General features: G+C 45.4%; 1 protein-coding gene across 9 annotated transcripts in view; it reads right to left on the bottom strand.

Moving 5' to 3' along the window:
• nrg1 (neuregulin 1) overlaps positions 1 to 4,031 on the bottom strand; it is a 55,933-nt gene extending 51,902 nt beyond the window's left edge. For 3 of the 9 annotated variants that reach the window (XM_051412291.1, XM_051412292.1, XM_051412294.1), the window contains exons 1-2: positions 3,628 to 4,028; positions 2,527 to 3,527 (exon numbers count right to left, since the gene is read on the bottom strand). In XM_051412291.1, the coding sequence (XP_051268251.1) occupies positions 2,527 to 3,226 (700 nt within the window). In that variant the 5' untranslated portion in view covers positions 3,227 to 3,527; positions 3,628 to 4,028. Of the gene's footprint in view, positions 1 to 2,526; positions 3,528 to 3,627 lie in introns of all 9 variants that reach the window. The other 6 variants (XR_007886197.1, XR_007886196.1, XM_051412297.1 and 3 more) reach the window with 5 other exon arrangements.
• Positions 4,032 to 15,046: the final 11,015 nt, after the last annotated feature.

Raw genomic sequence — 15,046 nt, 5'->3', positions numbered from 1 at the left:
CAGAGCATGCTCTGTGTGAACCTCAGAAGCAGCTTTCAGGCTTTAGACAAGTAGAACATACTGGCAGAGAAAAGGGACAATAACCCAGGAGGGGTAACATTCAGTCACAGATGAATTAAAACAATGAATGTCTTCTGTCCTGCCCAAGTATAAAGTATACTGTAGTTCTTCTTTGTAATGTAAATTGTAAAGCCCAAAATCTTAAGGTGCATTATTTCAAAGAATAAAGGAATGGTCAGTGGATTTGTTACTGGATACAGGATTTAATAAAATACTATTGCATATTAATCCTAACCATACATCAATAAATTCTGTTGGTGGTTAAGCCATTGATTAAAGTCTTGACTGATAACATTTACAAAATCACTAATGAATAAACAGAAATTATAGACCTATAATTTCTCTGTTATGGGTCTTATGCAAGGGAATATATTTTGCGTGAGAGGGCACACAGTTACTTGTATTAGGGTGTTTCTGCAACCGTGTCCTTGTGCACATGCACAAACCAAACAAAATGGGGACACACTCATGAAAACAGCTCCATAGCACTACCAGTGGTAAAAAAAAAAACCCCACAGGGTACCTTTAATGAAGTATTTTAGGTGTGAAACCCTAATCATACCTTAACCAGTTTATTAACCATAACCATGAGATTTCCCTAAATTAACTATTAACAGTGGAGAAATGACTACTTCTCACTTGATTTATTAGCCCAGTAAACCATTTCCTAATGAGTTTATGGTCTCTATTTCTAGTGTCAAGTCTTCTTCCATACAGGATAATGTTCATTTTGTAAATTATTGTCCAATTTAGAGTAAAATAAAACAGTGTAGGCTTTAGGGCGTGGCTACCTTGTGATGAACAAGTCATTCTCCGTCCAGCACAACACATCAAACTCAGATCAAACTGTCAAACTAGGCAGTGCTGATCAAATTGCAACAGCTGGGAATGTATATGTAGTGGCTGGTGTGAAGATGAAACCATATTATTATCACTATCTTGTTGCTGTTATTTACATTCCCCAAGACACAAATCCAAAAGATGCACTGCAGAATTATTTTCTGGGTGTATACGTGTATGTATATATGTATATAAATAACTGAATATATTGGTTTATTTATTCTTATTATTCTTATCTATGTGCAAAGGAACTGCTGACTATGTTATAAAGAGTTCGGTCTAGACCTGCTCTATTTGAAAAGTGTCCTGAGATAACTTCTGTTATGAATTGGCGCTATACAAATAAAATTGAATTGAATTGAATTGAATTTCATTCCTTTATACAGCCTTGTGTTGTATAATGATGAATACATTTCCTTGAGAAATTTCATATTTCTTTCCTCAAATCTTTTCAGAAAGATATTTGAGTTTACTGTTTATCTGTAATTGTTTCTGGCTGTGGATGAGTCCGCTTCGCTTTCTGACACTTGAAACTCAAAATCCTTCTTTTTACACTTTGGTAACATTTTTGTCAATGGCACTTCCTTACAAATAGAGCAGAATAGATTGCCTTATGGAAATTTAATGGCTGTTGACTATGATAAAATCTCACAAACGCATACCTCCTGATGGATAGGTGGGATCCATCAGGTCAGCAATTTGCAAAGTTTGTCCAGTTAAGAGAATTTGGTGAATCTGAGAGAGCATTATATACCTTTATCGAGGCAATGGTTGGAACCTGACCCTCCACCCACCCCATCACCTTAGATTAGCTAGCCCACATACAGTCTAATAAATCATAATGATGTGACTACAACAGAAACATCATGGTGGTCCGCCTCTGGCAGACAGACAGTAATAGCGGGTTGTTTTTCCCAGTGGCAGAGGAATGGAGGGGGCATCAATTAGCCTCCAGCAGGCTCTGACCTTGAAATGGAGCACAGGCAGAAAACAGGAAGTCTCCCTGTAGCACAGCCTGGAGTTTCAGTTTGTGTCCCGCATCATTTATTGATTCTCAGTTTTTCATTCGCCTGGAAATATGCATCCACACATTTAGGAGATCTTCCATATTGTATACCGCCAGACATTCAAAATAACCATCATAAAGACATGAATTTATTGTAGTGTTCTAAAATCACTGTGGTATAATCTAACGGATCATTAATACTTAGAGAGAGTGAATGTTAGAAATTATACATTCTCTCACTGTATGGGTAGAGTAGAATAGAACAGTTGCACACCTATCTGTGTAGTAATATTTCAAGAGGCTTAGTCATGGGCCTCTATGCTACACTCTGCAAGTCACAACGTGTCTGTTTTCAGGCAAAGTCCTGAAAGCAGATATTTCCTGGCACAGTTGAAGGAACACAATGTTAACCAAATCAATGATAAAACAGAAAAAGACATTTGAATAATTTGTATCACAACACTTAGCTTGTCTTTACAATGATGAAAATTACAGTCCAAGGTTAAGCAGTACTGTATACCCTGTCCACGACGTTAGAGGCCAGTTTTGGAACAAAGGACATCCTGTTTAAAAGAGAACCCAATCCCAGCGTTTTCCCTGAACAAGTGTTTGGTACTTACAGATTGTTGGGATGATTATGTTGTTGAATTGCTGTGTTGTCTGAGGGCGAGGAGTCTGCTTTGGGATGGTGGGACGTTCGTTGTTGTATTTCAACGTAGAGGGATCAGACTGAGTCACTCGTGGGGACTGAGGCATGTACGGCCCTTGTGTGGATTTGTCTTCCATTATAACATCAGGAGGTCCAGGGGTAATGACGATGGCGGTGGTCAAGGAGACAGTAGACGGAGATGAATGAGGAATCGACACAGTTAGCCCCAAAGTGGGGTCAACTGATATGATAACTGGGTCCTGTCCAAAACGCTTAGCATCTAAATGTGTGGATGGTTCGTACTCAAAGATCTTATCCACAAAGACCCATTTGAGGCCAGCTGTGCAGAGGGCTAAGCTAAGCAGACAGGCCAGGATGGGCAGAATGCAGATTTTCTCAGAGTGCAAGCAATTGTTAATCTGTTCCATTTCTATGCACACACAGCAGGTCCCTGGCAAGGCCACAATTCCCAAAGCCCCTAAATGCTCTCCATCACCACCACCTTCCTCTGCAGCTCCCTCTGCACCCTCCTCCCCAATCTCACCAGCTGCCTCTGTCTCCTCTGGTTTCTCCTTGGGGACTTGTCCAGTATCAACAGTAGAACTGGTGGGGGAGGTTGATCCAGAAGGGGGAGCTGGCCCTGCAGAGAGGTCCCCCATTCCCTCAGTCATCCTTTCCAATTACTGGATGAAGGGTCTCAGAACACCTCTATTGACTATTAACTCAGAGCATTACACGGTGGCTGTCTGCCACCAGTCTCCTCAAGTATATTTTCCATCATAAAGCTGCAGAATCAGAGCTGGGATTTCAGAGGGAAGTAAAAAGAGTGAGAGTTTTTATAGTGAGTCGAACCTTGTTAACAGTCTGGGAGGTATGTAGACAGCCTTCTGCGCATGAGGGAAAGGAGTTCCTTACTCATGCTTTCTCACAGGAAACGCAACCATGAGTCTATAAATAGAATCGTCAAATTTGCTGCAGGAAAAAAACAAAAAAGATTGCCAGAGAATTAGATCCTTTAAATGTTCTGCATGGTCTTATGGTGAGTAATGGTGGAATAGTAGCGCTCACTCACCTGAGCACTTGAGCAGAAGAGGCGGTGTCGAAGTGACGGGCTAGCTGCAGCTGCAGTAGCTGTAGTGCAGAGGACAGGACGGTCAGGCACTGCAGTGGCAGGAGGGACATGCTGTCTTGTCTGTGGAGCTCCAAGTAGCTGAAAGGCTGAATCATCAGGGAGCGGCAGGTGCCCTTCCTCTCAGCGCAGCCACAGAAACAGATGAGTAAGGGGAAAGAGAGAGAAAGAGAGTCAGGGAGGAAAGGAGGAGGGGGGGTGCTGCAGTAGCACAGAAGGGCAGAGAAGACAGGATACTCCCCTTTTTCTTCTCTCACCCCTCCTCTCCCAATCTTTCCTCTCCAAGTGCTAAGCAGGGCCTCCTCCCTCTCTGCCTCTTTTCCTGTCTGGTGGTGCGTCCGTGCTCTCGTTGCAGGCTGCTACCAATCCCAACACAAAGCATCCAGCTAAGCAAGTTCCTACTTGATCCAATTAGAGCGCATGTCAGCGAATCACAGACAGGCAAACTGCTGTAACCACCCCCTCCAGAACCACTCCCCATTGATTATGCTGATACTAAAGGGTGTGTTTTCTGTCAAGGGGAAGGAGCCAAGGAAGTAGACATATGATCCACCCCAAGAGGATGCAGCCATTGTGTTCTACTCATCTGAAGTATCTGCCTTCATTAGTGTAATAACATAATAACACAGATTATAATGTCAATGTATAAACCAATGACACACACTTGTATATACATACACACACACACACACACACACACACACACATATATATATATATATATATATATATATATATATATATAGAGAGAGAGAGAGAGAGAGAGAGAGAGAGAGAGAGAGAGTGTGTGTTACTTTCAGCATTTATTTTGGTATCCAATTTGTCAGATATAATTCATTTTAAACTTAGGATATTGATCACAAAACCCACACTTCCTCTAACAGCATGCGAGTGTGACAGAAAGCCCCCAAACCGCCAATGAAACTATCAACTACCCAACCCCCAACCACGCAGCATAATAGGCTAGCAGGACAATCCAACATCTTCTTGAGGAGTGGAGCTTAAATAAGATGAAGACGGTCAGAAAGGTCAGGTCACCACCACACTGAACACTGACACTGCTGTGACCCTTTCCAATCCTTAGACCTTAATACCAGTAATGGTATCTGTGGGAGAGGACTTCCTGTCAGCCCCCTGAATTAGGGACCTTCATATTGATTCACTTCTCAGTATTCTCACCCTCTTTACATGGGACCAAAATATGACACAGGACATGAATAAATTAATAGGCATGATAAATTAAATGAATAAATAAAAATAAATATCGACAAAAAATAGGCAAATAGGTCAACTGGCAATAAATAAAGAACATTATATTTATGAATGACTTTATTCATTAATTAAAATCTATATATCCTCATTTATTTATGGGCTCTCCTGATTTTTCCTGGCTCACTAGTCTGGGTTGGGAAAAGGAAAAAAGTATATTTCCTAAAATACAAGAGTACTCCTCTCCCCATGGAAGTGAAGAGTCTCACAATTCTGTGTGCCACCATTGTTGTTCATCCCTGCAACCATCCTAGACTGAAAAGCCAATGACAGCCAGGAGAGACTATGATGATGAGGTTGTGTGACACCATCCTTTATTATCACACGTGGCAATAAATCTGAAAATAAATGTGTAAACAAATAATTGTGAAAATATATGTATAAATGAATTCAGGTGGAAATAAATATATAAAAAGAAATGTTTTTATTATATTATTGCCCATTGGTGTATTTATTTATACTTTGTTTTGGCAAATAGTTCATTCATTTATTCATTAAATTATTTATTTTCTGTGCCACCTCCAGCCGCCCATATCAAAGCACTTCTTTGTTTTGGTGGGTTACAAAGTGTAGAAATATGAAGGTGCATTCAGATACAAAATGAATCTAAATTTAGAGGCAGCATAAATATTGGATATATTTGGAAAATCAATATAAATAAAACAAATTGAGGCAAGATTAAAATCTATTCTATATTACTATTGTAGTAATCCTGAGGTATATGATGGCACATAAATGTACAGAAAGACTCCAGATTTTTTACCTTCAGAATAAAGTATCTGATTAAATGTAGTGAGGGGTGATTTGGGAATTTTTAGGTTGCACAACCAGAGTAACTGCATAACTGAAACATTACAAGATCACAATGTAATTTTGGCTGCACAACCAGAATAACTGCATGTTGCGCAATCGAAATTACATTGTGATCTTGTAATGTTTCACTTGTTAACTTTGAATCAGAACAAAAAATCTACATTCTCCTATGGCACAACATAATACTTCCTTTGGCAGATGTCTCTCTGACAGTGCTGTAGCTAAACTCAAGGAGGAGATTACATCAGAACGCTGCAGCACGAGTACTGACAGGAACTAGGAAAAGAGATCACATCTCTCCTGTATTAGCTTCTCTGCACTAGCTCCCTGTGAAATTTAGAATAGAATTTAAAATCCTCCTCCTCACCTACAAAGCTCTTCATGGTCAGGCCCCTTCTTATCTTAAAGAGCTCATAGTACCCTATTACCCCTCTAGAACACCGCATTTTCTGAATGCAGGGCTACTTGTGGTTCCTATAGTCTCTAAAAGTAGAACAGGAGCCAGATCCCACAGTTACCAAGCTCCTCTCCTGTGGAACCAGCTTCCAGTTTTGGTTTGGGAGGCAGACACCCTCTCCACATTTCAGAGTAGGCTTAAGACAGTTATGCTGCTATAGGCCTAGACTATCGGGGAATTTCCCATGATGCACTGAGCTCCTCTCTTCCTTGCTCTCTCTCTTTCTGCACTCATTCATGTCCCATTAATGCATGTCACTAACTTCACTTCACTTCAGTGACCGCTGGAGGTCCCTGTTGTATTTGCTACGTTTCTTATTATTAGGGACCAAGCCAGCGACCGCTGGAGGTCCCTATTGTATTTGCTATGTTTCTTATTATTAGGGACCGAGCACTAACAAGTGCAAGGACCCTATTGTTCCTCTAGGAATTATTATTATACCTCTGGGACTTCGACCGCATATTTGGCCCCCGCAACATGCTCAAAATGGCATGAAAATTTGCACAAAATTCAAACGTAGCTAAAATACCGATATGACATTGTCCCTTTGCACGGGCGCTGCCAAACGGCTAAGCCACGCCCCCCAGAATCAGCCCCCAAGACACGTAAGGCCCACATGTACGAAAATTGCAACGCATGTGTATCATGATGAAAGAAGCAGAAAAGCCTCTTGGACCCATGCCCCAAAACCCACAGGAAGTCTGCAATTTCAATTTTTAATTTTCATCATTGTGTGGTCATTTAGACTTTTTGGGCTTGTATTTGAACAAACTCCTCCTAGGGAATTTATCGGATCTGCTTCAAAATTGGTCAGTACAGTCAAAACATGGTGCTGAATGAACGCTGTTCAATTTGTAACTGTACGTTGAAGGGCATGTCCGTGGCGTGCCGTCAAAGTTGGTCATTTTTAAGTCCGTGAAATGGACCCAGCTGAAATGTACTTATAAAATGCAAAACACATTGTTGATGATATGTGATGACTGCGGTGAGGGGGCGTGTCTGTAGCGTGGCAGGAAATTTTGATGTACCGCTACAAAACACGAATTTGCTATAACTTGAGTGTACATTGTCCAATCGGCTCCAAACTTCACATGTCTGATAAGAGTCCCGCCCTGAACACGTCTATGTGATAATATTCAGTAAAAGTGAGAGCGCCACCTAGTGGTGAAAGGAAGTGTCATTTTTTATACTTCCATGTTCTACTCCTAGTAGGATGATCAGATCAAGCTGAAATCTAGTCAGAAAATGGAAAACATGTTCTTAATGATATTTCTTGATTGTGGTGAGTTTTTGTTACAGGGCGTGTCCGTGGCGTGGCGTCAAACTTTGATGTACCGCCAGAACACACAAAGTTGCTATAACTTACATTTGTCCAATCGGCTCCAAACTTCACGTCTGATAAGAGTCCCGCCCTGAACACATAGTGATAGCGCCACCTAGTGGCAACAGGAAGTAAGTGCTGCGTGGCAATTTTGAGCTGATTTACGTGAGATTTTCATGTCATGGTCCACACGTGTTACAACGGCACGTGACGCGGCCGCAGCACGCCCTGAGTTGCGTGGAGTGCGAGGTCCCATCCATCGCTGCTTGCAGCTTTAATTATTTTTAGCCCCCTTTGACTGCATTTTTGCCCCCCTGAACATATACGAAAAGTCAATGTTATTTGGCAAAGTTGTCAGGCCTGGTGAAAATGGGGATATTCTATGTGTCGCTTTCAGGTTGGCCACTAGGTGGTGCTACTATCATAAAAAATGCGTTTAGGCTAATAACTTCTGCATAGTTTGTCGCACATACAAAACCTTATATCCCCACGTTCGGTGAATGGAGCTGAGTTGCCCACTATGTATCAGCATTACGTGAGCTGGCTAGACTTTGTGATTTTGGGACTTTGGAGGATGGACTTATAGTTGACCAGATAATAGAGAAAACGTCATGTAACCAACTGAGGGAGAGACTTTTACTAGAGCCAGACTCCATGACACTAGCAGATGCTTTAGTAATTGGAAAGCAGCTGGAAATGGCCCTAATGGAGGCGCGCAAGTTCGGCCGCGCTGTGATCGAGCCTGTGACGTCATCACCACCGTCAGTTCAGCACACAGAGACTGCAGAGGCAGCTGACAGGGTGAGTGACAGTTTGGATGTACAGAGAGTAGACAGGGGGCCCAGGGAGAGTGGGCACAAGAGTTGTAGCAACTGTGGCTCCCCTAAACATGCAACCAGAGATCAGTCATGCCCTGCCCAGGGAAAACGTTGTCGTAACTGCAACAAGTTGAACCATTTTGCACGCTGCTGTCGCTCCTCCCCTGCTTGCCATGACACTGCTGCTGTCCCCATAAACACTGTACAGACCTCACAGCCTTCATTCAAGCTCTGCACATGCCGTGTGGGCACAGCTCTCATTCCGCTCCTCGTGGACACAGGGGCTAAAGTGTCAATCCTGAACAAATGCACATATGACCGCTTCTTCAGTCACATGCCTCTGGAAGCAGCGGCTAAACCCCTGTTAGGCTACGGCCATTTTCCCATCTCCACTCTGGGTGTTGCCTGCCTCCCCGTCAGATATGACCAACAATGTGCACCTGCCACCAAGTTCTGCATCACCCAGAGGGGAGCGAACATTATGGGCCTAGACTTGTTCCTTGCCCTGGGTTTTACTGTGAGTGATGCTAGGGGCCTGCATGTCCTGCAGGTCGCCACCTCCTGGCCTGACCGCTACCCACAACTGTTCAACGGGCTGGGCCGCATGACTGGATTTGTACACCAGCCTACTTTTGACCTGTCAGTCAGCCCTGTTATCCAGCCCCTACGGCGCATTCCCCTGGCTCTCCGTGACGCGGTGGAGGCCGAACTGCATCGCCTGGTGGAGGCGGACGTCATAGAGCCCGTCGATGCCTCGCCGTGGGTGTCAAACCTGGTGATAGCCAAGAGAAAGGGGGCGGACTGGGACTCTGTGTCGACCTCACAGATGTAAACAAAGCCATCATCCCTGATAAGTACCCCCTACCTACAGCTGAGGAGCTCACTAGCAATTTCCACGGCTCCACTGTCTTCAGTAAGATGGACTTACGCAACGGCTAACTGCAGGTCCCTCTGGCACCGGCCAGCATGGACCTCACAGCGTTTGTCACGCACGTGGGGGTTTTCAGATTTAAACGCATGGCGTTTGGACTTTCATCAGCCCCAAGCTGCTTTCAGAAGACAATGTCACTCATACTGGCTGGTATCCAGGGTGTCTCCATCTATCTGGATGACGTGGTGGTGCATGCGCCCTCCACCGCACTGCATGACGCTCGCCTGGAGCAGGTCTTTCAGCGTATCGAACAGCATGGGGTCACACTGAACTCTGAGAAGTGCATGTTCGGGGTTGAGGAGGTCGAGTTCCTGGGCTTCAGGCTCTCGAAGGAGGGCATCGCCCTGATTATGTCCCACACTGAGGCCATTCTGTCCCTGCCAGACCCGCAGTCGGCATACCAGCTGTCTTCCTTCCTGGGGATGGCCGCCTACTACCTCAGATTCATGCCACACTACTCTGACTCAACGGCCCCCCTGCGCCGGCTGTTCAGGAAGGATGTTACGTGGGACTGGACCCCGGCCTGCCACGAAGCCGTACGCATCATCAAACGGCAGCTCACGTCACCACCCACACTGACCCATTTCAGCCTGACCGTGCCCACCATGGTCACCTGCAACGCCTCCGGGGTGGCGCTGGGCGCTGTGCTCTCCCAGACTCAAGAGGGGGTGGAACGCCCGGTGGCTTTCGCCTCACGGGCTCTCACTCCAGCAGAGCAGAAGTATTCGGTGGGGGAGAGGGAGGCTCTGGCCTGCCTGTGGGCGTGCGAACGCTGGCATGTCTACCTATACGGAAGGCCTTTCACCATTCGCACAGACCACCAAGTGCTGACTACACTGCTGGCGACTCAAGGCTCGGGGCACAGGCCCATGAGACTGCTGCGGTGGGCTGACAGGCTGAACCAGTACAACTTCAGTCTGGAGTTTATGCCTGGGCAGGCCAACACGGTGGCCGACCTCCTGTCTAGAGCTGTTTCGGTGACGAAGGAGACAGGCGGGGTGCCGTCAGACAAAGAGAGCGACGATGACTGGGTCCACATCCTGCATAGGCCCCTCAGCCCAGTGGTCACCCTGGCGGAGCTGCAGCAGGCCTCAGCTGCTGATGAGGCCCTCACAACTCTCCGCACATACGTCCAGGACGGCTGGCCTGCCAGAGTGGATGACAGGCTGCTCCCCTACTACCGCTTCCACGACGAGCTCTCCTGCTGGGGGGCGGTGTGCCTAGCTCGCGGCCACCGTGCGGCCGTTCCAGAGATTCTCAGGTCCAGAGTACTACACATGGCGCATGAGGGGCACCTGGGGGTGGTCAAGGTGAAGCAGTGCTGTCGTGACACAGTGTGGTGGCCCCACATAGACTCTGATGTTGAGGAGCTGGTATGTAACTGCGCCTGCTGCCTCCTGAGTGGGAAAACTGGTCAGCCTGCCACAGCCCCTCTCACCCCAACCCCTTGGCCGTCCTCACCCTGGGAACATATTCAGGTCGATCTCTGTGGAGAACTTCACGGGGCACCTGCTCACGCTCGCTACCTGCTGGTTGTGCACGATCTTCATTCAAAGTGGCCAGAGGTTTTTCAACTGAGCTCCATCACTGCACACTCCATCATCGACCGCCTGGACAACCTGTTTGGGTGCTGGGGCCTCCCCAGTGTCGTCACAACGGATAATGGGGCCCAATTTGCTTCAGCGGAGTTCACAAAGTTTCTCACGATACGGTCCATCAAGCACATCAGGACAGCAGTGTATCACCCAGAGAGTAATGGGGGGGGTGGAAAGACTGAATAAAACTCTCAAAAATGGAATCCGAGCCTGTCTAGAGGAAGGGAAAATCTTCAGCGACGCACTCAACCAAACTCTCCTGACCATCCGGGCATCCAAGCATTCCACCACAGGAGAGTCACCTGCATTGCTCATGATTGGGCGCGAACTAAAGCAACCACTGGACCGCTTGAGAGCTGAGCCAGCTACTGCACGTGGGAGAGAAAGCAAAAGCTCAGGTGGAAGGTTCGCAGGCTCGGATAAAAGAGAGATTTGATGCCACGCACAGAGTGCAGACCCCCTCACTTTCTGCAGGGGATTGGGTCAGGATCAAACACCTCCACCGCCAAAATAAGCTGCAGTCATACTGGTCAGAGCCTCTGCGGGTGACTAAGCAGCTGGGGCCGCTTACAGACTGGAGAATGGGACTCGTTGGCACTCAAACCGCCTGCACAGAGTCACAGCCCCCTCAGCACCGGCATCACCTCCGTCCCCAGCAGCGGCTCTAGGTTGGCAGCCCAGGCCAAGAGCTAACCGGGTGGGGGGTATCTCACCAGCACCGCCTGACGCAGCTTCACGGCCAGCATGCCCTCAGAGAATGAGGGTTCCGCCCATCTGGCATGGGGACTATGTGACAGGGTGATAGTGACACTGGGGAATGTGGGCTGAATGTTATGTTTCAGTTTCCAGGGGGGTGGGGGGAAAATGTTATGTCTGAAATGTTCAGTATTGTGGCCTGTTGGTCTATATGTTATGCACCGCAAGTGACAGGTTACTGTGCCTTTAAGGCTTACAGCGGTGATGTACGGCAGTGTCGAAAATGTAAGGTGTGCGGCAGGTCAGTAAAAAATGCAACACGAACGGAGCTACATGGTGTGGTTATTGAGTCCTATACAAACATAATAGAATTAAACACTGATGGAATCTCCCCCTTAAATTTAGCTACAGCACTGTCAGATAGGAATCTGCTGTAGGAGGTTTTGCCCAATGGCTTATAATCTAGTAATATAAATTAAAAGTGATTAAATAATGGTCAGATAGAAAAGGATTTTTGTGGGGAAGACTATTAAATGTTCAATATCAATGCCATATGATAGAACGAGGTCAGGAGGGTGATTAAAACAATGAGTTGGTTCATTTACACTCTGACAGAAGCCAATAAAGTCTATTAATGAGATAAATCGTGCCATCGTTACACGTGCGGACCAAAGCATGAAATTTCACGTAAATCAGCTCAAAATCACCACGCAGCGCTTACTTCCTATTGCCAGTAGGTGGCGCTATCACTTTGTCTGAATATTGTCATGTACACGTGTTCAGGGGGGGACTGTTATCAAGCATTTGAAGTGTGGAGCCGATTGGACAATGTACACTGAAGTTATAGCGAATTCGTGTTTTGTGGCGGTCCATCAAATTTCCCGCCACCCCACAGACACACCCCCTCACCACAGTCAACACATATTATCAACAATGTGTTTTGCATTTCATAAGTAAATTTCAGCTGGATCTGATCATCCTGCAAAGAGTACAACATGAAAGTATAAAACGTGATACTTCCTGTTACCAGTATGTGGCGCTATCACTATGTCTGAATATTGTCATGTAGACGTGTTCAGGGTGGGACTGTTGTCAAACACGTGAAGTTTCATTGAGATTCGATCATGTACGCTGAAGTTATGAGGACGTGTTCAGGGTGGGACTGTACACTGAGTACTATCTGTTTGATGGCCAATCGGTGGAATTCGACACGTCGTCACAGGCACACGGTGAAACACACAGTCACAAATAGCACAACTTTTGATAACCGATGTGTGTAGATTGAAGTGATTCGATTTGAAGTCAATCTGATAAAATCTGTAGGAGGAGTTAGTTAAAACAGAAGCCATTAAATGCCAAAAATAGCATCACAGTTTGACATTCGATTCAACCTGGCCAACTTTCAGGGAAAGCCACGGACACGCCCTTTAACGTACAGTCACAAATAGCATCAGCACCATTTTTTGACTGTACTGACCAATTTTGAAGCAGATCCGATAAATTTCCTAGGAGGAGTTCGTTCAAATACAGCGTGAAAAATCACAGAAAATGACCAACAAAATCAAAATGGCTGACTTTGAGGGCACGCCACGGACACGCCCTTTAATGTACATGCACAAATAGCACAACTTTTAATCAGCACCATTATGTGACTGTACTGACAAATTTTGAAGCAGATCCGATAAATTCCCTAGGAGGAGTTCGTTCAAATACAACACGAAAAGTTTGCCGAAAGTGAAAATGAAAATCCAAATGGCCGACTTCCCGTGGGGTTTCGGGTATGGGTCCAAGAGGCTTTTTTGTACGTCCCGGCATGTTACACGTGCCTACCGAGTTTCGTACACATCGGTGAAACGTGGCGCCGGGGCTGCTGTTTTTTTATCCTGTAGGGGGCGCTACAAACATGACGAACACGATTTTTGGTATGTGAGCTTCAGGCACCACTCTACACGTGCCCTGTGAATTTCATATTCATAACTATTACGGTCTCCGTACAGTGATTTACCATGCCACCAGAGCGCCACCTAGTGGCGGATTGTTGACACATTTTTAAGTGAGCCTCAGGGAGCCATGGGGAAGCATCGTACCAAGTTTCATTTCAATCAAACTTGCCGTTATGGAGATATAAACTTCTTCATTTTAAAGAGCGCCACCTAGAGGCGATGGTCTGAAATTGTGCACGATGCCTAAGGAAGACATGGGGAACTAATGACCCAAGTTTGATGTCAATCGGACATACCAATGTGGAGAAATGGTCCACTTCCTTTTTTGACAAAAAATCTACAGGAAGTTGGAATTTTATAGCATTCTTACTTTTTGAAATTTCAAAAATTTTCAAATTACTCTTTTTGCAAGCGTGGTCCCCAGGTGCTAGGTGACAATTTTCGTGCGAATCGGACAAAGCGTGCAGGAGGAACACGAAAAAGTAGTTTAAGGACATTTCGCACTCTAACGAAAAAAAATTATAGGCGGAAGTGGGCGGGGCCTATATGGGGAGATTCAGCTCCATTCACCGGATGCGTGGATACAAGGTTTATGAATGTGCGACAAACTATGCAGAAGTTATTAGCCTAAACACAAGTTTTATGATAGTAGCCCCACCTAGTGGCCAACCCAAAAGCGACGCATAGAATATCCCCATTTTTACCAGGCCTGACAACTTTGCCAAATAAAATTGACTTTTCGTATATGTTCAGGGGGGCAAAAATGCAGTCGAAGGGGGCTAAAAATAATTAAAGCTGCAAGCAGCGTTGGGGCGGGACCTCGCACTCCACGCAACTTGGGGCGTGCTGCGGCCGCGTTGCGTGCCATCGTAACACGTGCGGACCAAGACGTGAAATTTCACGTAAATCAGCTCAAAATCGCCACGCAGCGCTTACTTCCTGTTGACAGTAGGTAGCGCTATCACTATGTCTTAATATTGTCATGTAGACAAGTTATGTGAGCTTCAGGTACTACTGTACACGTACCCTGTGAATTTCATATTCATAACTATTACGGTCTCTGCACAGTGATTTATCATGCCAAAAGAGCACCACCTATTTTTTTTGTCCTTTTTAAGGGAGCCTCAGGGAGCCATGGGGAAGCATCGTAACAAGTTTCATTTTAATCACACATACCGATATAACCGATATAAACTTCTACATTTTAAAGAGCGCCACCTAGTGGCGATGGCCTGAAATTGTGCACGATGCTTAAGGAAGACATGTGGAACTATGGACCCAAGTTTGGTGTCAATTGGACATACCAATGTGGAGAAATGGTCCACTTCCTTTTTTGACGAAAAATCCACAGGAAGTGCTAATTTTATAACGTGCTGGTTTTTTGAAATATCAAAATTCTGTTAATCACTTTTTTATTATGAGGGTCCTCAGATGCTACGTGAAAAATTTTGTGCGAATCAATCAATTTTGCCAAATAAAATTGACTTTTCGTATATGTTCAGGGGGGCAAAAATGCAGT

Source organism: Dicentrarchus labrax, unplaced genomic scaffold (genome assembly GCF_905237075.1).
Source record: "Dicentrarchus labrax unplaced genomic scaffold, dlabrax2021, whole genome shotgun sequence".
Lineage (NCBI taxonomy): Eukaryota > Metazoa > Chordata > Actinopteri > Moronidae > Dicentrarchus > Dicentrarchus labrax.
Note: the sequence above shows the minus strand (reverse complement) of the source record. Positions and strands in the feature narration are given on the sequence as shown.